The sequence below is a fragment of the Macaca fascicularis genome, chromosome 14, assembly GCF_037993035.2.
Source record: "Macaca fascicularis isolate 582-1 chromosome 14, T2T-MFA8v1.1".
NCBI classification, from domain to species: Eukaryota; Metazoa; Chordata; class Mammalia; order Primates; family Cercopithecidae; genus Macaca; species Macaca fascicularis.
The window spans coordinates 436,400-461,064 of NC_088388.1; the positions used below are offsets into that span (position 1 = coordinate 436,400).

Consider the following 24,665-nt stretch of genomic DNA (forward strand, 5'->3'; position numbering starts at 1 on the left):
CTCAGCCCCTCAGAACCCGAGCCTCCTGCGGCTTATAAATATTTGCGTATTCAAATGAGGACCCGCCCACGTTGCCATGGGACCCAGGCCGCAACCCCGCAGCCGGAAGAACAGCCTGGAGTAGGAGACAGCGCCTGGCGGCGGAGGGCGCCCAGGGCCGAGCTGCCAGGGCCGGACACCTGGGCTGAGCCCTCAGGTGAGAGCCGAGCGCACCCTTGGGGTGGGAGCCACAGGCCTCGCCGTATGCCTGGTGGCAGGAGGGAGCCTGCGCCGAGGCGAGGGCGCGGGGACTAAGCAGCACAGCCAACGGGGACCCAGTGGAGGCCCCGCACGTCAGATCTGGTCCCCTGGGGACCCTTGCCTCCACCACCCCCTGGCCCTGCACTGAAGGGGCTCCCTGTCAGGAGGCAGGAGGGGCCCCAAGCCTTGCCCCTGAGGGAGATGCAGAGGCAAGGACCCAGGGTGCTTGGAGTTCCAGGGTGGGGCTCAGCAGGGGAGCGGGCTCTGCCCTCCCAGCGTCCATGGTGAAGGGGCAAGGGCTGCAGGGGACCAGAGGTGATGAGCTACCCACCAGGGAATGGCACTAGCTGGGGTGTGGAGACAGAATTCCTCCAGTTTCCAATTTGGGGAGCATGGGGGCTCGCAGAGGGGACACAGGGTAGGAGCAGGACTGCGAAGTGTGCGGATGGGTTCAGGCCTGGGCGAGAACACCAGGAGCAGTGTCTGAGGTGGGAGTCCAGTGGGGGCTTGGGACTCCACAGCCTCCAACCCCTGGTCCTTGCACCCCTAGGCCTTGGGGCTCAGACCAGCCTGATACTCGGGCTCTTGGGCACAGAGGAGACAAGGGTGGCTGACTCAGCCCTTAGTGCCACCCATAGATGTCCTGGGGCTGCGCATGACCCGGCCAGCTCACGTACTCCATGAGGCTCAAGACTGGCAGGCCTGGGATGGAGGTGGCCAGAGTCTTTGGGGGAACGCAGTGGTGGGGTCCTGCTGTGAGGCCTGGGGCCTTCCACCATCTGGAGAAAGGCAGGCAGTGGGGGAGATTCTGGCTGGAAACTCCATGAGACTCTATTTTGAGCTTATCTTCTTTGATTCTTGGTGCATGGTCACCTTCCAGACCAGGCCACTGAGGCACCCGGAGCCTGAGCCGCGGCCCTGCTCCAACACTCCCGCCCACCACCTCTGTCAACGGCCGGCCAACTCGCCTGGCGCAGGGGCAGCTGTAGACAGGATGGAGAGGATACATCTTCAATGTCCATATGTGGTCAACAGATGAAAGCCACGGCCAGAAAGTTCTAAGTGGCTACATGTGCATCTGCCTGTTCACGGATTCCTTCCACAAATATTTGAGCGTCGTCTCCTGCGGCTGTGGATAGCAGAGGAGCACCCAGGCCACGTGCAGGCCACGTGCAGCCCACAGCGCTGGGGCGAGGCAGGCCCTCAACCGAACACATAGTAAGACACACAGGGCTCCAAAGAGAATTTGTCTCATCAGGAAGATAAATCTGGGAAGGCTGGGTGGGGAGAGGCTGGGTGAGGAGTGCTCTCAAGGAGTCAGTCCAGGTCCAGACGGAACAGAGGAAGGTGGTCAGGGAGGAGGATGCTGGATGCTCCAAGCACATTTCTCACTGCACCCCTGGAGCTCGTGATTCCAGGGTCTGCGGCCGAGGCAGATGTCTGCTTTTTTTTTTTTTTTTTTTTTTTTTTTTGAGACAGAGTCTCGCTCTGTCGCCCAGGCTGGAGTGCAGTGGCCGGATCTCGGCTCACGGCAAGCTCTGCCTCCTGGGTTCACGCCATTCTCCTGCCTCAGCCTCCCAAGTAGCTGGGACTACAGGCGCCTGCCACCACGCCCCGCTAATTTTTTGTATTTTTAGTACAGTCGGGGTTTCACCGTGTTAGCCAGGATGGTCTCCATCTCCTGACCTCGTGATCTGCCCGCCTCAGCTTCCCAGAGTGCTGGGATTATAGGCGTGAACCACTGCGCCCTGCCAGACGTCTGCATCTTTAAGGGGCAACACTAGGTAAGCCTGGTGCAGGTGGTCGATGGATACAGTGGGCTTAGAAAGAACGGGGTACAGGAGAGGGACACACTGGGCCAACACCCTCAGAGGCCTGGAGAGGGGCTCAGGAAGAACGGGGTGCAAGAGAGGACCCCTGTGGAGAAGGAGGGAAGTGGGATTTGGAATAGCAGCAGGCATCGTGTTGGGGAACCCAGAGATACCCTAGCATCGGTCACACACCTGACTCTGTCTTCCTCCTCGCCAGCTGGCCCCGTGGATGGTCAGGTCCTGGGCTGACCTGCTCACCTCTGGGTGCTGTGACCTCAGCCCGGCCCATTCCAGGTTCCCCTGGGCACAGTAACCTGGCCAGGAAGCCACCCTGACTCTTGCAGGTACTGCCTGAGGGCACATGCCGCCTCCTTGCCTGGATGTTTGACCCACAGCAGAAGAAAGCAGCTGCCTGCAGGAGAAGGGGTTTGGCTGGCACAGGGGTGGGGTAGGGGAAGGCCTGGGACCTGATCCTGGACCCCAGGCTCAGAGACCATCAGGTGGAGAAGGACCCATAGCCCACAGATTGAGGCAGCCCCGGGAGCCCCATAGCCACAGGCAGCTGGCCTGGCACCATCAGGCTCACAGCCCTCATGGTCCTCAGGTGGGGAGGCCTGGAGCCAGCACTCCCTGCATGGACCCTGAGGATGGGCAGAAACATAGGGAGGGCGTCCTACGGAGCAGAGGGGGTCGAGCCAAGGCTCGGGGAGGGGAACGTGAGGCCCTCCAGGCTGAAACTAAGCAGACTAGGGCTCCATGAGGCCCAGCCAAGCTAGGAGCCTTCTCTAGGCTCAGGGTGGGGGTGGGTGCCAAGGGCTTGATGTGTGTGTTGGCGGGGGCAGGGGGTTGAGGGCTGTGTCAGGGTCTCAGCCAGGCTACAGAGGAGGAGGAGCAACAGCTTGGAGCTTTGCGCTCTGCCTCTGTCAGCAGGTTACATGTGAATGGACCCAGGCTGGGACAGATCCCGTGGGCCTCGGCCGAGCACCTCCAGCTTCCGGGTGCGGGAGCTGAGCTGGCAAGGCCTGCACAACCCCTGCCCACAGAGCAAGGGCCCTGGCAGCCAGAGGGACAGCCTTGGAGAGCAGCTGGTGGAAGAGTACCTGTCCCCTGCCCGACTGGTGAGTGTGGGTGCTGGGGGCTGTGGCCACAGAGGCCTGTGTGGGGTGAAATCCCAGGGCTCCTTTCTGCTGGTGATCCAGCCTGCCCTCTGTCCCCCTCTTGCTGGTCTTGCCTGCTGATGGTTGGCCTCAGCCTGGCCCCTGCAGCTGGGTCCACTCCGCCCACTCTGCCTTTGGGACCCCTACCAGACCCCAAAACACCAGCAACACCAGGTGCTCGGTGACACAGATGTCCCCAGGCATTTGGGCCAGAACCCACAAGTAGGGGCTGAGCGTCCATTATCCTCCAACCAAAGAGGGGGTTGGTCCTTCACTCAAGCAGGAGACCAGACGGCTCAAAGCTCAGGGCAGGGCCAGGCGCGGTCCGGGCTCTGGGTGCCGGATGTGGTGTGTCTGCCCTGGGAGTCTCTTTGGAGATGGGCAGCCCCCAAGGCAGGTCCTTCTCTGGCAGTGGCCCTCCAGCCAAGTGCAGCCCAAGCTCTGCTCATGTCACGTCCATTTCCATCCCACCACCCAGACCAGGGCCAACATGGCCAAGGCAGGGAAAGGTCGGTGCCCACTCCAGCGGGAACCCCAGAGTCCTGCAGCCAGAAGCAAGGATGAAACTAAAGTGGGGAGAGCCAGGATCAGCACTGAGTCCCGGTTGGTTTCTACAGCAGGCCCTGGCCCGGGTGGATGACCTTCGGCTGGTGAGGGCGCTGGAGATGTGTGTGGACACCCGTGAGGGCAGCCTGGGGAACTTTGGTGAGCCTCATCCCACCCCACCATGGCCACAGCCATGGCCAGGCCTCTCCGTAAACAACGCACATTTCCTGGTTATGACAAAGCTGTCCTCACCTCTCGGGCCGCCTATTGACTTCCTTAGGGTTGATCTCTGACCTGAGGTCTGTGTCAGGTACAGGCAGAGGGCAATGCACTTAGGACCCCGCACACCACGCCAGTACCCCCAGCACACTCAGTACCCCACACACCCATGCCAGTACCCCAGCACGCTCAGTACCCCACACACCCATGCCAGTACCCCAGCACGCTCAGTACTCCACACACCCATGCAGTACCCCTAGCATGCTGAGTACCCCACACACCCATGCCAGTACCCCAGCATGCTCAGTACTCCACACACCCACGCAGTACCCCCAGCATGCTCAGTACCCCACACACCCATGCCAGTACCCCCAGCATGCTCAGTACCCCACACACCCATGCCAGTACCCCAGCATGCTCAGTACTCCAGACACCCACACCAGTACCCCCAGCATGCTCAGTACTCCACACACCCACACCAGTACCCCCAGCATGCTCAGTACTCCACATACCCATGCCGGTACCCCCAGCACTCTCAGTACTGCACACACCCACGCCAGTACCCCCAGCATGCTCAGTACTCCACATACCCACACCAGTACCCCCAGCATACACTCCACACACCCATGCCAGCATCACAGAGGAGCAGAGGACAAAATGGTGCCGAGTGCCACATGGCGTCTCCTGAAACTCATCTTGAAATAATCTCAGCCAGGCACAGGGGCCACGCCTGTGATCCCAGCACCGTGGGAGGCCAAGGCAGACGGATCACTTGAGCCCAGGAGTTTGAGATCAGCCTGGGCAACATAGCAAGACCCCTGTCTCTAAAAATAAAAAATTAGACAGGCATGGTGGCACCTGTAGTCACAGCTACTCAGAAGGCGGGGAGGTCAAGCTGCAGCGAGCTGAGATTGCACCGCTGCACTCCAGACTGGGCGACAGAGCAAGACCCTGTCGCAAAAAAAAAAAAGAAAAAGAAAACCACTCCCTCCCCACCGCCGCCAGGTTCCTTCTCCTTCGCCGTGTTCACGGTGCTGCTCGCCCCTGCTTGCTCCCGTGTGTGCACAGCACATCAGGCCGCTGTTCTTTTTCCTGAACTAGTTGAGAGTTGCACATGCAGCGCCCCTTTATCTACTGACACTCCAGTGTGTGTTTCCTGAGAGGAAGGACGTTCTCTCAAATGCAGTACAATGGCCAAAGTCAGGAATTACACCTGTATGTGAATCTCAGCCGTGCTGACGACCACGTCCAAACGTCACCAGCTGTCCCAACAGGCTGGAGGGCAGCGGCGCGATCTCAGTCCCAACAGGCTGGAGGGCAGCGGCGCGATCTCAGACCCAACAGGCTGGAGGGCAGCGGCGCGATCTCAGCTCCCTGCAACCTCTGCCTCCCAGGTTCCGTTTTCCTACCTCAGCCTCCCGAGTAGCTGGAATTACAGGTGTGCACCACCACGCCCAGCTAATTTGTGTATTTTTAGTAGAGACAGGGTTTCACCACGTTGGCCAAGATGGTCTCAAACTCCTGACCTCAAGTGATCCACCCAACTCAGCCTCCCAAAGTGCTGGGATTACAGGGATGGGCCACCGCGCCTGGCCTGTTTTTCTGGGTTTTTTTGTTGTTGTTGTTTTTTGAGACGGAGTCTCACTCTGTCGCCCAGGCTGGGGTGCAGTGGCCGGATCTCAGCTCACTGCAAGCTCCGCCTCCCAGGTTTACGCCGTTCTCCTGCCTCAGCCTCCCAAGTAGCTGGGACTCCAGGCGCCCGCCAGCTCGCCCGGCTAGTTTTTTTGTATTTTTAGTAGAGACAGGGTTTCACCGTGTTAGCCAGGATGGTCTCGATCTCCTGACCTCGTGATCTGCCCATCTTGGCCTCCCAAAGTGCTGGGATTACAGGCTTGAGCCACTGCGCCCGGCCTTTTTTGTTTTTTTTTTAAGACAGAGTCTCGCTCTTGTTGCCCAGGCTGGAGGGCAGTGGCACGATCTTGGCTCACTGCAACCTCCACCTCTTGGATTCAAGCAATTCTCCTGCCTCAGCCTCTTGAGTAGCTGGGATTACAGGCATGAGCCACCACGCCTGGGTAATTTTTGTATTTTTAGTAGAGATGAGGTTTCACCATGTTGGCCAGGCTGGTTTTGAACTCCTGACCTCGTGATCCACCCACCTCGGCCTCCCAAAGTGCTGGGATTCCAGGCATGAGCCACCGCGCCCGGCCCCACGGTGACCTTTAGAGCAGGGAAGGGTCTTCCCACCCAGGATCACTGGTTGTCTGCATTTCTCCAACCGACTGAGGTGAAACAGGCCCATCTCCGTTGGTCTTGTTTTCTGTTTTGCAATGGCCTGTGAGGTCCCTGACCACTGTGTGTGGCCACCCCGCGGCCATCTGCACTCACTCGAGCCCTGCCCACAGGCACAGTCTTAAAGCGCCTGTGCCCACACACTCTGCACCCCTTCTTTTATTTTATTTTTTTTTTTTTGAGATGGAGTCTCACTCTGTCACCCAGGCTGGAGTGCAGTGGTGCAATCTCAGCTCACTGCAAGCTCTGCCTCCTGGGTTCACGCCATTCTCCTGCCTCAGCCTCCCGAGTACCTGGGACTACAGGCGCCGCCACCACGCCCGGCTAATTTTTTGTATTTTTAGTAGAAACGGGGTTTCACCGTGTTAGCCAGGATAGTCTCAATCTCCTGACCTCGTGATCCGCCTGCCTTGGCCTCCCAAAGTGCTGGGATTACAGGCGTGAGCCACCGTGCCTGGCCACTCTGCACCCCTTCTCACGATGCAGGGATTCTGTCTGCCTCACAGGGGCATGCCCCATCCTACAAAAGACTCCGAACGCAGAGCCTTTTCCTGGGGTGGGGACGTGTCATGGTCTGGTCCTGTGCTGTGTGTGCGGCTGTGCATGATGGTCCGAGATGCCAGGGGAGGGGTGTGGAGGCAGCTCGGGGGTGGGGCCCAGACATTGAGTCAAGGGAGCACCACCCAGCCACGCCAGCCTGGCCCCAGTTTTCTGAGCCAACTCTTGGAGCCCAGTGGCCTCGTGCAGTCCAGGGACAATGGTCTGAGCTTCCCTGCTGTGTGGACACCCCTCCATGCTGTGCTGCGTTCAGGCTGTCTACAGATGGGGGCTGCAGAGCTATGAAGCTTTGGGGGCTCAGGGCCGCTGGGCCAGACCCTCTACCAGGCCCCATAGAATCAGCAGAGCCCTTTGGTGGCCAGAGGAGCCCACAGCCCTGGAGCAGCTCCTGGGTGCCACACAACCCCTCCTGTGGTGTGGGGAACGGCTTGTGAGGCTGGCCCACTAGCAACGAGGGGCCAGGGGGGCTGATGCCTCGGGGTGAAGGAGGGTGCAGACGTGGGCAGGGGTGAGGGGCCCAGCCAACCTCCTCCTCCTGCGGCCCTACAGGAGTGCACCTGCCCATCCTGGACCAGTTGAAGCTGAACGGCAGCCACCTGGGCTCCCTCAGGTGAGCGCCTGGGTGGGGTGGGCTGGGGCCCTGCCATGAGGGTGTTCCATGGGGCAGGCCCTGCAGGGATGGCGGGAGAACTTGGTGGGAGTAGACGGACTTGGGCTGGGACAAGGGACCCAGGGGTCTAGAGAACTCCATCCTGCTGACTGCCTGACTGTGAGTGACCCTGTGGAGGGTGGATGGGCAGTTGGGGGGAGCCTGGGACATTCAGGCAGGTGTGAGGGGGTCTCTGAGACGGTCTTTGTTGAAAGGACGAGGTCCTGGGCCAGCCTGACTTCCAGGGGTCCTGCCTATGCCCTGCAGCCTCTGGCTCAGCCCAGATGCACCCCCCTTGCCACGTGACCCCTGCACATGGATCTCTTGTGTCTACAATGGGTGGGAGCCCCCTGCGGCAGGTATCACCTCACTCAGAGCTGGGGCCAGGGTCAGGGCAGTCATGCCAGGTCGTGTGGCAAACTCCCCGAAGGTGCCCCTGACCTGGGCCCAGAGCCCCCACTGTGAGGTGTCCCTGGTGAACACCCAAAGCCAACCAAGGACTGGGGGCCAGGCCCCCGCACCGCTCATTGCAGCCCAGGACTTTGGCTGCACCATGCGGCCACCAGCTTGGGGTCTGGGCAAGAACAGCAACCACCAGCCAGAACCTGCGCATAGAACCCAGACCAGATGGCAGCCGCTGGGAGAAGCTCCAGCCAGAACCTGTGCACAGAACCCGGATCGGCCCCCAAGAGAAGTACCGGAAGCTCCATGCCCCGCAGCAACTCACAGCATTCGGAGCTGAAGACCTCGGCAGCTCTCATGTCATTGGAAGGGAAAGAACGAGGCTGAAGGAACATCCAACTTTATTCTGGGGGTTTGGGCAAAGTGGGTTTTGTGAAAATGCTGCTGGTTTTATGTAGCCTGTTCCCAGCAGCATAAGGCAGGGGAATTCCAGGGAGAATTCTAGAACATTCTCCAGCTGTGTGAACTGGGCTCCAAGGGCCACATCTCGTTATTTCCAGATGAGAAACAAATATCAAAATGGGCTGGGCGTGGTGTCTCACACCTGTAATCCAGAACTTTGGGAGGCTGAGGTGGGCAGATCACCTGAGGTCAGTAGTTCGAGACCAGCCTGGCCAACATGGAGAAATCCCATCTCTACTAAAATACAAAATTAGCTGTGCATGGTGGCGCATGCCTGTAATCCCAGCTACTCGCGAGGCTGAGGCAGGAGAATCGCTTGAACCCAGGAGGCAGATGCTGCAGTGAGCCAAGATCGCGCCACTGCACTCCAGCCTGGGTGACAGAGTGAGACTCTATCTAAAAAAAAAAAAATTCAGAGGAACTTGTCAGAAATAAAACACTGAAAGGAAAAACAAACTGAATCGTTGGCACTGAAACATATCCTAATAAAGTTACCGGCTTGAAGACAAAGGTAAAAATTTCGAGCAGCCAGGAAAAGAGATCAAGTTGTCTTTTTTTCTTTGAGACAGGGTCTCACTCTGTCGCCCAGGCTGGAGTGCAGTGGTGTGACCATGGCTTACGACAGCCTCGACCTCCTGGGCTCAAGTGCTCCTCCCACCTCAGCCTCCTGAAGTGCCGGAATTACAGGCATGAACCACTGTGCCCAGCCTCAAGTTTTTTGTTTTTTTCCAAGACGGAGTCTCGCTCTGTTGCCCAGGCTGGAGTGCAGTGGCATGATCTCGGCTCACTGCAAGCTCCACCTCCCGGGTTCAAGCGATTCTCCTGCCTCAGCCTCCCGAGTGGCTGCGACTACGGGCACCTGCCACCAGACCTGGCTAATGTTTTTGTATTTTTAGTAGAGACGGGTTTCACTGTGTTAACCAGGCTGGTCTCGATCTCCTGACCTCGTGATCCACCCGCCTCAGCCTCCCGAAGTGCTGGGACTACAGGCGTGAGCCACCGCACCCAGGCTCAAGTGGTTTTTTTAAGGTCAGAAAAAGCAAAGTGCTCCTCAGCTGTCACCACAGTGGACACCGGAACAAAAGCTTTCGCAGTCTCCTGGGAAGCGGTGTGAACTGAGAATCCGACACCCAGCCTAATGGCTGCATAAGCGCACAGCCAGCAGACGTCTGTGAGTGAGTCAGAGATCAAGGGGTTTCCATTAGCTGCCCTTGAAGAAATCGCTAGACACAAATCCCAGCCAATTAAGAGCTGAGTGGAAAAGCCGTTGAAGGCAGTAGGCTGAGGACAGACACTGACTCCGCAGCGCCGAAGGACGGACCACCGGGAATGCACCTGGGGGGGCCACAGAAGGAAGCTGAAAACGCAATGGGCGGAATGAAGCCCAGGTGAGACGCAGCCTACGGGTGCTGTGAGCTGGAGAGAAAGATTTCCGAAGAAGTCACCCAACCCTGGAGGAATCTGTGACTGCTCGGGGAAAGCCTGAGAGCTCAGGTGGCCCTTTCCTAAGGAGAGGTGTGGAGACGGCATGGCGGCGTTGAAGGGACGGCCTCCTAGCCGAGAGGGGCAGGTGCAGGGTCCCTGGGGACAGTGCATGGTGTAGTCAGTGTGGCTACAGTGGGGACAGGGCGGGCCTGGCAGGAAGCAACGTGTCCCTGCACACGTCAAGCCGCCCTGACCCACCGCCACCTCCAGCAGCTGGTCCCCACCAAACCTGCCAGTTCAGCACGGGGTCAGCCATCAGTGTCCAGGGGCTCAGGCTCCCAGGCAGCATTCCAGACCCTTACTCCGAATTCGAGTGCCCCAAACGCTATTGAGGGAACAATTAGAGAAGTGTGATGCCTGCAGCCTGCCATAGAAGAAGCTGAGCCACCCGCCGTGAGAGCAGCTTCCCAGGCCCGGTTCCGGGGCTTGGAGAAAGTGGGGGACATTGTACCCACACCAGAGCCAGGAGGCCAAGGCAGAGAGCCCCTTCCTCAGCCTAGAGGCCACCACAGGCGGTCACACCTGCGCCTACCCCTGGAGGCAGCCAAAGGCAGGTGGTGGCTGGGCAGAGGGCTAGGCACCGTGTCACCCACCAAACCCTGCCTTCTGCAGGGACCTGGGCACGTCTCTGGGCCACCTGCGGGTGCTGTGGCTGGCTCGCTGTGGCCTCACTGACCTGGATGGCATTGCCTCTTTGCCAGCACTTAAGGTGAGTCTGGGCACCCTGGGCTGGGGAGGGCTGGGCTGGGCCCTGGCTCAGAGCCCCGCGCTGTCCAGGAACTCTACGCCTCCTACAACAACATCTCGGACCTGAGCCCACTGTGCCTGCTGGAGCAATTGGAGGTGCTGGACCTGGAGGGCAACAGCGTGGAGGACCTGGGGCAGGTACGCTACTTGCAGCTGTGCCCACGCCTGACCACGCTTACCCTGGAGGGCAACCTGGTGTGCCTACAGCCGGCCCCCGGCCCCACCAACAAGGTGCGTGTCCCGGGCACCCGACCGGCATGTGCATGGCCAGGGGAGGCTCCCTGTGGCTCCAGCCCCGGGGCCTCCGCTCTGGCCAGGGACTTCTGTGCCCACCCACACTCTGTGGCCTGCTCACCCTGAGTTCATCTCCTCTGTCACCGGAAGTCTGACGGCTTCCAGGACATCCTCCTGGGCCAGCTCTGCCAGATCCCATAGGGTCACCTGCCCACACGCGATGTTCCTTAACCCACGCATGCACTGTGAGGTCCACACATAAGCCACGTGGAAACACAAAGAATCACGTGTACACGGCTGTGCACACACGCCTGTGTACGCCCTGTCCAGAGCCACCTCCAGCCCCACAGGCCTCACAGACCACCCTGTGCAGTATCTCGGAGCTGTGTATGCCCTGCTCAGAGCTGGCACACCTGTGCGTGCAGGCCCCGGGGTAGCTAACCCAGCACAGGCCACGTTTGCCCTGAGCTCACAGTGCTAGCCTCATTAGCTGCTGCTTGGTGCTGCCACATGCTGGGGTCAATATCTACCAGTGCCCAGTGGCTGCTGCTCCGTGGGCCAGAGCCCTGAGCTGAGGGCAGCTCCATGGGCCAGAGGGCATCCCTGGACCCGGCCTTGGGTCTGGAGAGTGGGGTCCTGTATCCTGAGCGGGTGAGAGCCCAGTCCCTGAAGTCCCTGGGGTCTGACAGTGACCCAAGCCCACCTCAGCAGGGTAGGGCAGCATCACCACCTCGGGGCCCCTGCCCTGCCCCATGGTGGGTCTGGGAAAGGGAGCCAGGGAAAGAGCCGGCCTGAGGAACCACTGGACCCAGACCTGTGCTCCCTCGCCCTCCCCCTGCAGGTGCCCAGGGGCTACAACTACAGGGCAGAGGTGAGGAAGCTCATCCCCCAGCTGCAGGTCCTGGACGAAGTGCCGGCTGCACACACAGGCCCACCGGCCCCCCCGAGGCTGAGCCAAGACTGGCTTTCGGTGAAGGAGGCCATCAAGAAGGGCAATGGCCTCCCCTGGCTGGGTACGACAGCTGCGCCCGGAGGACCCGCTGCTGAGCCCCAGCTCCCCCCAGGAAGAGGCCCCCACCCCAGGCCTCTCAGAGACGGACAGCCACATCTCATGTCCTTCCCCAGCCTTGACCCCTGGTCCCCAGAGCTAGGCACACCCCGGCCCAGGCCAGGACACTGTCTCTGAGCAGCCCGCAGAGGGAGAGAGGGGTCTGAAGATGAGGGCCTCTCTAGAAGGCTGCGGCGTCAGAGACCAGCCTCAGGCCATGCAGCGTGGGAATCGGGCCCCCTGGTCTGTGGACAGAGTCTGGGGGACGCTCCCGGGCTGACCAGCTGGCCTGAGCCTTGGTGACCTCTGCTTCTGAACCTCGGGCAGACTGTCCCCATGGAGCCCCCATCCGGAGACTCGACCCCGAGCTGTACCTGCCTGAGATGCAGCCCCGGGCCTCCAGGCCCTGGCCCTTCTCCCTGCTGGTCCATGGGGGCCCCCTGCCTGAAGGCCTGCTTTCTGAGGACCTGGCCCCAGAAGATAACACCAGCAGCCTCACCCATGGTAACTACTTGCCCCACAGCTGACCCTGCAGCCCCTCGGCCCCGAACCAGGCCCAGCCGTGTTGTCTCTTGCAGGTGCTGGCCAAGTCCTGTGTGGGAACCCCACCAAGGGCCTGCGGGAGCGTAGGCACCAGTGCCAGGTATACCCCACAGGAACCAGCCCCCCAGGGGAACCAGTGTCCAGGGTTCTGGCCCTGACAGTGCCCCGCCCTGCTGCCATTCCAGGGCCAGAATCCCCAGACCAGTCCCTTTTCCTCCCCAGGCCAGGGAGCCCGCGGAGCAGCTGCCCCAGCACAGGCCAGGAGATCTGGCCGCCAGCACTTCCTCCCCAGAGCCTGACCCTGCAGACAGCTCTGACTTCCTGGCCTTGGCTGGGCTTAGGGCCTGGAGGGAACTTGGCGTGCGGTGGGTGTCCCCCCAGCTCTACCACTGTGTGTGTCCTGTCCCATGGGGGGATCAGGGCTGGGGTGATCTACCTTGGCTGAGTCATCACTGGTCCCAAGGCTCATGGATCATCCCTGAGCCTCACATGTACTTGGGATCAACTCCAAGAAGGGACAAGGCTGGAGCTCCTCCTCCTCTCCCCACCCTAGCCCCCTCCCCTATAGGCACCCGGAGTCCCAACAGGAAGGGGCTGTAGCCCCCTGGGGCCCACGGAGGGTCCCTGAAGAGCAAGTGCACCAGGCAGAACCCAAGACTCCCCCCAGCCCCCCGAGCCTGGCCTCAGGTACTGAGCCTGCCCGCCTGCTCCCCAGTGCCTGGGAGTGACCCAACACCCCACCTCTGCAGGGGGCCCTTACCCCAGATTGGCCATGTCAGCCTGGCCCTACTTCCTCAGCCGGGCTCGGATAGGGACTGTGACAGGGGGGCCCCCTTCTGGGGGTGGGGGGCTCATGACTGTGGGAGTCCCAACCCAAGTTCTCCCTCTCCCAAGCCATGGTCCAAGCCCTGTGACCTTGTGGGACACCCGGGCTGGACGAAAGAGGGCTCCACAAAAGGGGATATGAACAGAGTCCAGAGGGGACTGGACAGAAAGAAGGAGCCACCCCAGGGTGCCGTGGCCAGGGGCAGTTTTCCGGGGCACAGGCATGTGCCCACCAGAAGACCAAGGCAGGGAGGGTGCTGCTGCTTCACCCCAAAGATGGCACGTGTACTCGGGGACACAGAATTAAGCCATGCAGTGCCCTTTCCGAAGGGCACCAGCTTCAGTGTGACCACAGCTGCAAGGCAGAGAGGACCCTCCCTCAGCGGGCAGGCAGGCTGGGCGGGCAGCACTGTGAGCAGGGGCGACCCCACAGTGGGCAGCTGACCCTCCTCTGTGCAGGAACCTGGTCAAGGGGGCTGGGATGGGCAGGGAACAGAGCAGGCCAAGCCTCTGCCCTTCCATATGGTGATGGGTGTCTGTGGAGGGGCAGAGGGGTCAATAGCTGGTTACTTAGTGGCCAGGAGCTGCAGGGGTGGAGGGAGGGCAGGCAGGGCAGTCAGGAGGAAGGGGAGCTGCAGTGGCCTCGAGGAAGGGTCAGGACAAAGGCATGCTAGGGCTCCAGTGGAGGCGGGTGCTGGGGGACCAGAGGCCTGGGAACCGGCCCGAGGCAGTCAGCCAGTGAGCAGACTCTCAGGGTCAGGACACAGATGACCCAGGGTCAGAGCCAGGCCTTGTGGTCTCCTTGTCAGGGACAGGACACAGATGACCCAGGGTCAGAGCCAGGCCTTGCAGCCTCCTTGTCTGTCCCAGAGGTGGGCCCGCCCAAGCGAGTCAGGGGTCACAGGGCTGGGAACACAGAAAGTGGGGTGCAGGGGTGCTGCCGCCTGTGGACCCCCAGCCTGGACCACTGCCTCGGGGCTGCAGGGCCATGGGTGGGCTGTGGCCTCCCCACCGGGTGACTCCCTTCCCTGACAGCCTTTCTGATGTGCTGTCACTCTGCTTGCTTTCTAGAGCCCTCCAGGACCTCGAGCCAGCACCTGGTGCCTTCCCCTCCCAAGCACCCAAGGCCACGAGATTCTGGCAGCAGCTCCCCACGGTGGTCGACAGACCTGCAGTCCAGGGGGCGTCGGCTCCGAGCCCTGGGCAGCTGGGGGCCTGGCCTGGATGATGGGGTAGCTGCGGTGCCTGTCCTGAGAGCCCTGGAGGTGGCCTCGGGCCTGAGCCCTCGAGCCCAGGGACATCCTGGCCCAAAGCCAGCACCAGATGCAGCAGCCAGACCTCCCAGGGCAGCTGAACTCTCTCACCCCAGCCCCGTCCCCACTTAGTGTAGCCCCCACTGCCAAGCTCGCCTGTGCTGGGGCCACGACCTGCCCACATATGTGGTCACGGAGCACAGACCATCTGGGCGGGTGTGTTGGGGGGTGGAAGGAGTGCCTGGCCCTGGGGAGGACCCTCTTGGTGGAGGGGAGTGGGGGACTGGAACCCGCCAGGAAGGCAGCAGAGGCTGGAACCGTTTAGGCCCACAACTGGGTTTGGCCTGGGGAGGGAGGGTCCCGCTCCCCAGCCCTTCCTTAGGGCCAGGCTTTCCCTCGGGCACGGAGGTGGGGGGACTGGTCACCGGCAGGCCTGTCAGAGGCCTCTCCTGCTACAGTTGGGCGTGGCCGAGGGGCAGGGGCTGGAGCTGCGAGTCCAGTCCGCCACCCCCTTGCTGGCCCCAGGGTAAGAGCCACCTCCTAGGCCGCTGTGGCCCAGGGTTCCAGCTGCTCGCCCCGAGGCCGCCGGGGGTGCGGCCCAGGCCTCCCGTCTCCTGGGATCTGTAGGACTCCCGCGCCGCGATAGGGCGGCCCGTTCCCTCCTCTTGGCGCAGGACGCCCCGAACCCAAGCGCAACATTTTCAACTCTCAGGTGTACAGAAATGCGGTTTACTTTGTAGGCCACGTTGGTTCAATAAATGATGCTGCGGACACAGCCCGCCCAGCCCCCGAGCCCGCCCGCGCCCTCCCTCGCGGTCCCGGCCCGCTCCTCCGCTCCTAGGCGCCGCGGCAGGTGTCCGTGGTGACCGGCAGGCAGCTGAGGAAGCGGAAGCCGAATCTGCTCTCCGCCGTGCTCTGCACCGACAGGGCCACCAGGGGGCAGCTCCGGTCCACGCTCTTCCGGCACACCTGCGGGGCGCGGGGGCTGAGAGGCGCGCGGGGCGGGGCGGGGACGGGAGGGGAGGGGAGGGGAGGGGAGGGGAGGGGAGGGGAGGGGAGCTGATGGGAGGGGAGGGGAGCTGACGGGAGGGGGAGAGGCGGGGAGGGGAGAAAAGAAGAGGGGAGGGGAGGGACGGGAGGGGGAAGGGCAGGGAGGGGAGAAAAGGAGAGGGGAGGAGAGCGGAGGGGAGGGAACGAGGGGGAGGGACAGGGGAGGGGACGAGGGGGAGGGACAGGGGAGGGGGCGCACCCGCACGCGCGCTCTCACCCGAACTTGGTGCTCCTTCCGGAGCCGACAGTTCTCCAGCCCCAGCCCGGCCTCTGCGGGAGGCGACGGCAGGGTGGGGTCACCCGGGATGGTGGGCAGGTGCTGCGGCACGGGGATCTCGGGGTTCTCGGGCCGCGCGGGCCCCTCCCGCGCGTGGAAGAGTTTCCCCGAGCTCATTGGGGGCAGCAGGCCCCGCGTCCTGGTGGGGGGAGGGTCGTGAGGGTGGCGGCCGGCCCGGGAGAGGCGGCCCTAGAGGGCTCCGTGCCTGGGGCTGAGCAGGGGCCGCGGGGCGTCCTGGAGGACTAGGGGGTGGCCGGGGCGAGGCCTGGGGAAGTTGGGGGCCGTCCTAGCGCGGGGATTCGAGGCACCGTTTCTCTGGGGCGGGGCCTGGGGAGGGAGGCCAGATCCCGGGGACCCGCGGTCCCCACCTTGGTCTCCGGCGACTGACCCGGGGCTCCCGCACCCGGCCTTTGCGCAGGGGTCGAGGTGGGCGCTGCGGCTTGCAGGTGTCAGCGCCGGGCCCGACTTCAGGGAGCGGGAAGCGGTCGATGGACAAGTCGGTGCCGTCGTCGAAGACCCTCGGGGCCGGAGTCTCGCGGCGTGGGATCTGGTGCTCACTGAGGACCTGCGGGGCGCGTCGGTCACCCCCACACCCCAGCCCCGGCCGGCCCCCCGGGGGCCCGCACAGACCTCGCCCTTGGGGCTCAGGAGCAGCGTCGCGCAGCCGCGGCTGGAGAGGAGGCGGACGGGCTCCCGGCCCGAGGACGCGCGCGGCGGCTTCTTGGCGCTGCGGGTCCCCTCGCCCCAGACCTGGAAGGGCGCGGAGCGGCGGGTGAGGGGCGGCCGGGCTGGGCCGTCGGGGCCGGGCTCCCGGGCCGGGGCGCACCGTGATGTGGTGCCGCGGGGCCAGCAGCGTGCCCGGCGGGAAGCGGTACAGGCGCTCCGGCAAGCCGCGCACCACCTGCTTCAGCACCATGCCGCTCAGGTCGGCCGTGCTCTCCTGCGACGGGTTGAAGATGCGGACGAACTTCTCCCGGCAGCTCACGGCCACGATCTTCAGGCCTGTCGGGCTGGGACGAGAGGGCGCTGTGAGGAGATGCGGCCGGTCCACCCGCACAGCTGCGCACCCCGCCGGGAAACCAGCTCCAGCCCGGCGCGGGAGGCCTGGGTCACTCGCCCCTTACCTCTGCAGGTGTTCCGGGCTCCAATGGTCAGGGTCTGTGCAGGGTTGGGGCGCCAGGAGTGGCTCGCCGTGCCTGGGTGAGTGGATTTTCTGCAGATCTAGAGAGAGCAGCGCTTTTGGGGAGGGGACCCTGGAATGGAGTGCCTCACAGGGACGTTCCCTGTGAGGCCAGAACAGGCCTGCAGCACCTGGGGGCGCGGGGAGCAGGGCCAGGGTCAGATGGGGCAGGAAAGGTGGTTGGACCTTGGGGGCTAGAGGACCTCCTTTAGGGCTCTGGGTGATATCACAGCTCTGAGGGGGCAAAGGATGGCTGAAGGGTACCGGGGGAGACCTGCCCCACTGCACCTTCCAGGTCCCTGCTGGAGCTCCTGGCCTGCACCAGCGCCTGCTTGGAGGAAGCGCGGTGGTCCCGGGGTGGGTGCCCTACCACCTGCACGAGGGAAGGCAGGCCCGGCCGGCAGCTGCTGGAGTCGGAGTCAACGCCCCCTGAGCTGCTGGTGTTCAGACAGGGCAGGCAGCCCCACTCCACGGTCTTGTGATGCCGCTCAGAGTGCTTTCCAGAGGACTCTGAGCTCCCTGTGTCCAGCTGTGGCCAGGGCCGGGGCTGCCTGTGGACCACACTCTGCTTGATGGCCACTCCAGCTCCAGACCCCAGCCCTGCCCCCATCCAGCCCCACAAGACAGTGCAGCAGGGAGCCCCTCTTGCCTCCCAGGACCCAGGCCCAGATCATGGCAGGACAGTGACGGTCCCTCAACCCTAACGCATCCTACAGGTCAGAGAACTGAGCACTGGAAGGTTGAAGGGACTTATCCAGGGACACTAAGGGGTCCTTTAGTGTTCTGGGTCTTCACCTGCCAAGGTGAGCCCTCCCTTCTGGCCCCTGGGGAGTCCCTGCTCTGTGCAGTTACTTTTGCTTTGAGTTGGGCTCCAGGCTGATGAAGAGGTTGGGGTACCGGTGGGCAATGCTGTTCCAGTCCACGTCCTCCAGCCGAAAGCCCTGGCCAGGAAGCAACAGGCATGTGGTCCTCCCCTCCCGCAGGGCTCCAGGTCCCAGACCACACACGTGGGAGGCCCAGCTCACCTCCCCAGTGGGGGCCTGAATGTTTTCAGAGAGGTCACTTGCACTTGGGTCCATCAGAGTCTCTGCCGTCACCACCTGCAAGAGGGGACCAGAGGCCAGTGGGCAGGGGCTGGGGTGAAGGGTACCCCTCCCCTACAGCACCTCTTCTCTTTGACCTCACCTGTGCTTTGAGGCCTCCTGATTCCTCCCTGCTGGAGCCCAGAGTTCCAGAGGCAGCCTGAGCAGGGCAGGCTTCCAGGCAGGCCAGGGCACCCCAGCAGAGGCACCCGATGAGAGGGGGAGGGCTGGGGAGGGCAGCCTGGGGCAGGAGGGCTTGGGGGACGGGCTCACCTCCACACTGCCAGTCTGGGATCGTAGCATGCGGCCCACCCACGAGGAGCGGGCCAGCTGCAGGAGGCAGGACTTCTGCAAGTTCTGTAGCTCGGCCTCCACCTCCTGCAGCGTGCGGGTGGTCTGCAACAGCCGCTCCTCCAGGTGCTCCTTCTCCTGCTCCGGGAGGGCCCGTGGGTGGTGGTGGGGGGGGTCTTCTGCAGAAGGCCCCCAGGCCAGCCGCAGCCTGGCTCCCCAACACCAGGACCCTGCCCACTCCCTGTGCCCCCGCCTCACCCACTGGGCTCGCTCTTTCTGTTCCTTCAACTCCAGGGTCAGCTTCTGGACCTGGTTCTGCAGGAACTTCTCCTGACTGTGGGAGCTCCTGGAGGAGGGGCGACCTCAGCAGCCCTCACCCCGCTCAGGCAGGGGGTTCCTAATGTCAGGTCAGGGGCTCCACTGCCACCTCGGCCCCAAGGGCACACAGTACAGCCCCACTGGGGCCAGCCAGCCTCTGGCTGGTCTGGGCAGGAGTCTAGCACCCATCCACATGCGCAGGGTTAGGGTTGAGGCTATAGCGTGTTAACTTAGGATCAGGGTGGAGGGTCAGCATGGGTGAGGATGAGGGTAAGGATCTGACTCAGTGGTTGGGATTGGGGTCAGACAGAAACCAGGAGTCTGGGCGAGGACAGGGCAGGGTTGGGTTGGTTGGGGACTGTGCTGCAGACCTCTTGGGTGAAATCCCTGCCACTTCCTCCAGGATGTGGCAGAGCCGGGTGTCCTTGCCATTCTGGACGGCCCACCGCAAGGCCTGGATCTCCAGTTCTCGCTGCTTCCACAGCAGCCGCAGTGTGCGAGGGTCCAGGGACTCAAGAGCCAACCTGCAGCAGCAGCAGCAACAGCAGCCCCTGCTGCTTACTCAGGCTGGGCCCCTGGCCACCTGGCCCAGGAGGCTCACCACTCCTCCCTCCCCTCCTTACTGCAGGTCAGCAGAGCAGGCCGCCCGTGTGGGGTGGGGCGTGGTGTCTGGCAGGCATGTGGGGGTCTCGGGGGCTGCAGGTGCGCCTGCTGGAGGTCCCCGGTGACCACTGACAGACTCTCGCTCTGTGGGGGACAGGAGAGCCTCTTCCTCGGCTTCTTCAACCCCCTGGCCAGACTTGGGGGCCATTCTCAATGTTCTTCAGGAGCGGAGGGGTGGGGGTCCCAAGCTGGCTATGTGTGCCTCATGTGGCCACACAGGTTGGAGCAGCCCAGGCGGCACCACTGCTCACAGAGCGTCGCTCTCTGAAGAGACTCACATGTGGATGTCCACACCCGTGTGTTTCTGACCAGGATGGGGCAGCAGGTCACCACCTGACATGTCCCTGGTATGTCCCCCTGCCACCCAGGTGCTGGCCCTTTGCCTGTGATGTGGTGTCCCTCTTTCTCTCTCTTGTACCCCCAGTTCAGGGCTCTACCCCCAGCACTCACCTGAGGCCAGACCTCCAAGCAGGCCTGGCGGGGAAGGGTTCTATACCGTTGCCATGGACACCAGCACCCAGAAAGGGAGGGGCTGTTTGTTACCAGGAGCCTCCAGGGAGACCCCAGACCAGGCCCCTGGGTGAGTTCTGGGCTGGGCCAGCCCAGCTTGGAGGTGTGAGAGGCTGAGCCACTGCTCAGCTTAGCGGGGGGACCACTTAGTGGCCAGCACCCTGAGGGAGGCCCCAGCATCCCCTACCTAGCCTGGCAGCACCTGCGGGATAAATATGGGGGCACTACTGCCTGTGGGCCAGCCCAGCATAGCCATGGGTGTGTGGGGGAAGCAGACAGGTAACAGTGACAAGCTGGGGACTGTGCTGAACGCTAACTGGGAATAGTATGCCCCTGCCCACAGCCTCTTTTTAAATTAATAATTAATTTTTTAGAGACAGGGTCTTGCTCTGGTGCCCAGGCTGAGGTGCCTTGGTGTGATCACAGCTCACGGTAACCTCGAATTCCTGGGCTTAAGTGATCTTCCCACTTCCATCTCTTGAATTGCTGAGACTACAGGCACCTGCCTCCACCACCAGGCCCAGCCCACAGCTCCTTTGACCTCAGTGACAGGCCCTCACCTACCTGAACCCCCAAACTGAAGCCTCACCTTTCCCAGCCATCTCCACACACTCTGGGCTACCCTCAGGGGACCCTGTGGGCATTCTCATTACCATGGCACGTATTCCCTCTGCTCCAGGACAAAAACGAGGTCCCAGACCTGACCCACAAGACCCAAGCATTCCAGCCTTCACCCTCCACCTCGCCCTCACTCATTCACTCTTCACCTCTGCAACTTTCGACTATGTAAGGGCTCCCTAGCGGAGCACAGGAGACAGCCGGGCAGGAGACCCCTCCACGCCCATAACTCGTTCTGAGCTGGGCGGAACTGGCAATCAATGCTCCACAATGGCAATCAATGACCGCGAGGCTGCGGGGCCCTGGGCGGGACAGTAGGGTAGGGGGTGGAGGAGCTGCTTCCAGCCAGCTTCACTGTGCGTAAGGCCTGGCACTGGGTCCAAAAGCGGCAGGAAGGTGTAGGAGAAGAGCCTCAGCCAGAGTCCGGGCCTTCCCCTGAGCGGGCACCTCCCGCACCAGGGCTCGGCGCCCGCCAGCTCCGCAGAGTTCTACCTCCCTTGCCGCGACTGGTGATCCTGCGACCCCGCGACCCCTGCGCGTCCAGGCTACTGCCGCTGCGGTGGGCTCCAAAGGCTGGCCCGGGAAGCGAGGGGAGGGGCTGGCCCCTCTGCCCCTCAACGCAGGCGGGGGTTGCGGGATCCCAGGCCAGAGACCCTCCCTGGGCGGGAACCCGCCACACACTAGAAGGCTGCTGACGAAGTCGGCCCAGGAGCAGGGTCGGACACCTGTCTCGACGCGCAGCCCGCGGGTAGCAGCCGCCGCGTTTCCGCGTTGTTAGCCGGGTGGAGGTGGGGGCGGGGACCGCGGCTCGGCCCGTCCCTCCGACCCGCCCACACCTGGAGTCTCTGGGGGCGGGGCGCTGCGGCAGGCCAATGGATCGGGGAGGGGCGTGACAGAGACAGCCAATGGGCGCGGGGAAGGGGGCGGAACACCCGCGCTGAGCAGCCAATAGAGGCGCTGGGGGCGGGGCGTGCGGGCCGCGGGCCAATGGGGGCGCGGGTCCGGGGCGCGCCGCGGCGCTGGGGGCGGCAGGTTGCGGCGGCGCCTGAGCGGGTACAGAGGCTGGCGAGCGCCCAGGTGAGCCGCGCGGGGTCCCGGGGCCTCTCGAGTGCGGGGCGCTCCTCTAGCCGGCAGGGCGCCGACTCCAACTGGGGAGAGTTTTCCGCGATGCCGGGACGGAGGGCGGGGGCGGTGCCGCACCTGCGCCCTCCCTGCGGAGCGGGGACGCCCTGGCTCCCGCCAGGCTGGGGTCGCGGCGCGGGCATCCCTGCCTGCCGCGGGGACCGGGACCTTCGGGGCGAGTGCAGCGATTGGGCGGCAGCGGCGGGGCTCCCCGCGCTGGCTGGGGCTGCTCAGACCCGGAGTCCGCTCGATCTGCAGGGTCGAGGTCTTGGTCGCGACCCCGAGCGCCTCTGCGGCCTGAGCAGGTCCGGGTGGGGCGTTCCCATGGCGGCGGCCGCGGGGCCTGGCGTGCGGGCGCCTCCGCGCCGCCCGGGGAGGGGGCAGTGCCCTCCGAGCCAGGTGAGGCGGGCAGGAAATCCTGGATCTGGTTAATGATTCTCCTTGTTCCGGGAGTGCGGGCGTGGCAAGAGTAGGCTGGTGAAGTGGGGGAGGATGCGTGCTCCGGAGGGCCGCCACCCTAGGAATGTGTGGCCGGCGGGTGGGGCTGGCACAGGAGGGTTGGGCCCATGCGGAGGGGTCGCAGCCCAGCCGTTTCTAGGGCAGGCCAGGAGAAGGAAGAGACGAGGACCAGGCTTCGATAGGGGTAGGTAGGTCCTGACCCTGTGGCCTGTACCCTCCCCACAGAACAGGGATGTTGTTGGGGCTGGCGGCCATGGAGCTGAAGGTGTGGGTGGATGGCATCCAGCGTGTGGTCTGTGGGGTCTCGGAGCAGACCACCTGCCAGGAAGTGGTCATCGCACTGGCCCAAGCAATAGGTGAGTCCTCTTGGGGTTAGGCAGGCTGGGCAGGTAGAGCTGAAGTGGGACCTGGTGGTCCGGCCCCATGGTCCCCCGGAAGGAGAGTGGTCCAGCCCCGTGGCCACCCCCCCCCGGAGGAGAGTGGTCCAGCCCCGTGGCACCCCCCGGAGGAGAGTGGGACTGGTTGCTGATCCTTTTGGTCCTCCCCAATTCCTTAAGCCAGGTGGACAGAGAGTTGGGGGGACATAGGCTGATCTTCTCCTCTCCCCCCCAGGCCAGACTGGCCGCTTTGTGCTTGTGCAGCGGCTTAGGGAGAAGGAGCGGCAGCTGCTGCCAGAGGAGTGTCCAGTGGGCGCCCAGGCCACCTGCGGACAGTTCGCCAGTGATGTCCAGTTTGTCCTGAGGCGCACAGGGCCCAGCCTGGCTGGGAGGCCCTCCTCAGACAACTGTCCACCCCCGGAACGCTGCCCAATTCGTGCCAGCCTCCCTGCAAAGCCACGGGCAGCGCTGGGCTGTGAGCCCCGCAAAACACTGACCCCCGGGCCAGCCCCCAGCCTCTCACACCCTGGGCCTGCGGCCTCTGTGACACCAACACCAGGTTGCTGCACAGACCTGCGGGGCCTGGAGCTCAGGGTGCAGAGGAACGCTGAGGAGCTGGGCCACGAGGCCTTCTGGGAACAGGAACTGCGTCGGGAGCAAGCCCGGGAGCGAGAGGGACAGGCACGCCTGCAGGCGCTAAGTGCGGCCACTGCTGAGCATGCCGCCCGGCTGCAGGCCCTGGATGCTCAGGCCCGTGCCCTGGAGGCTGAGCTGCAGCTGGCAGCGGAGGCCCCTGGGCCCCCCTCACCTATGGCATCTGCCACTGAGCGCCTGCGCCAGGACCTGGCTGTTCAGGAGCGGCAGAGTGCGGAGGTGCAGGGCAGCCTGGCTCTGGTGAGCCGGGCCCTGGAGGCTGCAGAGCGAGCCCTGCAGGTGAGCCTGGGGACCTGTTCCTCTGTCACTTCCCCACCCCTTACACCGGCAGATTCGGGGGTCACAGGGTCTGACTTGGGGAGCAGGTGAGCCTGGGGACCTGATCCCCTGTCACTCCCCCACCCCTGATACGGGCAAATATAGGGGTCACAGGGTCCGACTGGGGAGGCAGGTGAACCTGTGGACCCGATCCCTGTCACTCCCCCATCCTTGACACAGGCAGACATGGGGGTCACAGGGTCCGACTCAGGAGAGCACTCCCTCTGGGGCCTGAGCATGGAGCCCTGTGGCTATACCTCCTGAGGGTCCCATGTGCCCCCAGGCTCAGGCTCAGGAGCTGGAGGAGCTGAACCGGGAACTCCGTCAGTGCAACCTGCAACAGTTCATCCAGCAGACTGGGGCTGCGCTGCCAACGCCCCCACGGCCTGACAGGGGCCCTCCTGGCACTCAGGTCGGAGTGGTTCTTGGGGGAGGCTGGGAGGTGAGGACCTGGCCCAGCCCCACTCCAAGCTGACTTCCCAACCCACAGGGCCCTCTGCCTTCAGCCAGAGAGGAGTCCCTCCTGGGCACCCCCCCCCCCGAGTCCCATGCTGGTGCCCAGCCTAGGCCCCGAGGGTATGTCTGTGCTCCACCTCCCCCTGGGGCACTGGGCCCTCCTGTGGCTGCAGCCACCTCAGCCTGTGTCCTCCCGCAGTGGCCCCCATGAAGCAGAACTGGAGGTAGCAGCAGCTCCTGCCCCAGAGTGGTGTCCTCTGGCAGCCCAACCCCAGCCTCTGTGACAGCCTAGTGAGGGCTTCGAGACCAGCCTGCCCAGACCACAGAAGGAGAGTTGGTGGTCACAGAGGGCTCCTCCCCCACACAGTGGGAAGCCCTGGGTTTGGCCTCAGGAGCTGGGGTACAGGGGGGGACTGCCCTAGTCCTTGCCGGTCTGCCAGCACCCTGGAAAAGCATGGGGCGTAGCCAGCTCAGAACCTGCCAGGCCCCCAAGGCCACGACTGCCTGTTGGGAACAGGAGATGCATGGACAGTGTGCTCAAGCTGTGAGCATGTGCTTGCCTATGGGAGGGGTCCTTCACTGTGTGTACACGGCAAAAGCACGTGTGTGCCACTTCCCTTACCCCAACGTGAAAACCTCAATAAACTGCCGGAAGCGGCTTGATTGTGTGCCGAAGCTGCGCCGGGCAGGGTCTGAGGCCTTGAACTTGAGCCTCCACGGGGTGCCACTGAGCAGTACCTTGAGACACCTGGGGCACGCCACAGCTGGAGTGTCTGAGAATTGGGTCCCTCAGGCACCAGTGCTCAGTAGGGCCCAGGG

The 24,665-nt window shown here is 63.5% G+C and overlaps 3 protein-coding genes across 42 annotated transcripts; 2 read left to right on the plus strand and 1 right to left on the minus strand.

The window, feature by feature from the left end:
* Positions 1-98: 98 nt before the first annotated feature.
* LRRC56 (leucine rich repeat containing 56) lies at positions 99-15,246 on the plus strand. 28 transcript variants are annotated; one of them, XM_005576753.5, is made up of 15 exons: positions 99-196; positions 1,121-1,458; positions 1,878-2,024; positions 2,269-2,395; positions 2,979-3,169; positions 3,826-3,913; positions 7,373-7,433; positions 10,434-10,530; positions 10,599-10,799; positions 11,644-11,815; positions 12,178-12,354; positions 12,429-12,493; positions 12,616-12,758; positions 12,947-13,080; positions 14,290-15,246. In XM_005576753.5, the coding sequence occupies exons 5-15, from the start codon at positions 2,993-2,995 to the stop codon at positions 14,601-14,603; spliced, it is 1,629 nt and encodes a 542-aa protein (XP_005576810.1). In that variant the 5' UTR covers positions 99-196; positions 1,121-1,458; positions 1,878-2,024; positions 2,269-2,395; positions 2,979-2,992; the 3' UTR covers positions 14,604-15,246. The 28 variants fall into 28 exon arrangements, with proteins under 28 accessions (XP_005576810.1, XP_045228406.1, XP_005576811.1 ...); XM_045372471.3 differs by having other exon boundaries at positions 3,829-3,913; XM_005576754.5 differs by having other exon boundaries at positions 2,982-3,169.
* On the minus strand, positions 15,187-19,636 carry LMNTD2 (lamin tail domain containing 2). Of its 7 annotated transcripts, none has more exons than XM_015434204.4 (13): positions 19,293-19,558; positions 19,041-19,193; positions 18,610-18,697; positions 18,334-18,489; positions 18,004-18,078; positions 17,831-17,919; positions 17,267-17,529; positions 16,923-17,019; positions 16,625-16,808; positions 16,429-16,548; positions 16,167-16,363; positions 15,739-15,937; positions 15,187-15,440 (listed from the first exon to the last, which is right to left on the minus strand). In XM_015434204.4, the coding sequence occupies exons 1-13, from the start codon at positions 19,478-19,480 to the stop codon at positions 15,309-15,311; spliced, it is 1,941 nt and encodes a 646-aa protein (XP_015289690.3). In that variant the 5' UTR covers positions 19,481-19,558; the 3' UTR covers positions 15,187-15,308. The 7 variants fall into 7 exon arrangements, with proteins under 7 accessions (XP_015289690.3, XP_073868806.1, XP_065385388.1 ...); XM_074012705.1 differs by having other exon boundaries at positions 18,164-18,489; positions 19,293-19,348; XM_065529316.2 differs by having other exon boundaries at positions 18,334-18,697; positions 19,293-19,636.
* On the plus strand, positions 19,560-24,505 carry RASSF7 (Ras association domain family member 7). Of its 7 annotated transcripts, none has more exons than XM_045372477.3 (6): positions 21,491-21,981; positions 22,267-22,397; positions 22,654-23,351; positions 23,674-23,802; positions 23,881-23,966; positions 24,046-24,505. In XM_045372477.3, exons 2-6 carry the CDS (start codon positions 22,274-22,276, stop codon positions 24,128-24,130), a joined length of 1,122 nt encoding a protein of 373 aa, XP_045228412.2. In that variant the 5' UTR covers positions 21,491-21,981; positions 22,267-22,273; the 3' UTR covers positions 24,131-24,505. The 7 variants fall into 7 exon arrangements, with proteins under 7 accessions (XP_045228410.2, XP_045228412.2, XP_073868858.1 ...); XM_074012757.1 differs by having other exon boundaries at positions 21,491-21,537; XM_045372475.3 differs by lacking the exon at positions 21,491-21,981 and adding an exon at positions 19,560-19,679 and having other exon boundaries at positions 23,881-24,505.
* Positions 24,506-24,665: the final 160 nt, after the last annotated feature.

What these genes read in the sequence shown, in the direction of transcription:
- LRRC56 (XM_005576753.5), top strand. Translation starts at nt 2,993, where the DNA reads ATGGACCCAGGCTGGGACAGATCCCGTGGGCCTCGGCCGAGCACCTCC. An exon ending in GGGCAGCCTGGGGAACTTTG is followed by an intron (nt 3,914 to 7,372) that starts GTGAGCCTCATC and finishes GCGGCCCTACAG; the next exon opens with GAGTGCACCTGCCCATCCTG. An exon ending in TGGAGGGAACTTGGCGTGCG is followed by an intron (nt 12,759 to 12,946) that starts GTGGGTGTCCCC and finishes TCCCCACCCTAG; the next exon opens with CCCCCTCCCCTATAGGCACC.
- LMNTD2 (XM_065529314.2), bottom strand. Translation starts at nt 19,480, where the DNA reads ATGGCCCCCAAGTCTGGCCAGGGGGTTGAAGAAGCCGAGGAAGAGGCT. An exon ending in GCCTGCTCTGCTGACCTGCA is followed by an intron (nt 19,194 to 19,292) that starts GTAAGGAGGGGA and finishes CTGCTGCTGCAG; the next exon opens with GTTGGCTCTTGAGTCCCTGG. An exon ending in CCCAGACTGGCAGTGTGGAG is followed by an intron (nt 18,079 to 18,333) that starts GTGAGCCCGTCC and finishes CCCCTCTTGCAG; the next exon opens with GTGGTGACGGCAGAGACTCT.
- RASSF7 (XM_045372475.3), top strand. Translation starts at nt 22,274, where the DNA reads ATGTTGTTGGGGCTGGCGGCCATGGAGCTGAAGGTGTGGGTGGATGGC. An exon ending in CGCACTGGCCCAAGCAATAG is followed by an intron (nt 22,398 to 22,653) that starts GTGAGTCCTCTT and finishes TCTCCCCCCCAG; the next exon opens with GCCAGACTGGCCGCTTTGTG. An exon ending in CTGCAGAGCGAGCCCTGCAG is followed by an intron (nt 23,352 to 23,673) that starts GTGAGCCTGGGG and finishes ATGTGCCCCCAG; the next exon opens with GCTCAGGCTCAGGAGCTGGA.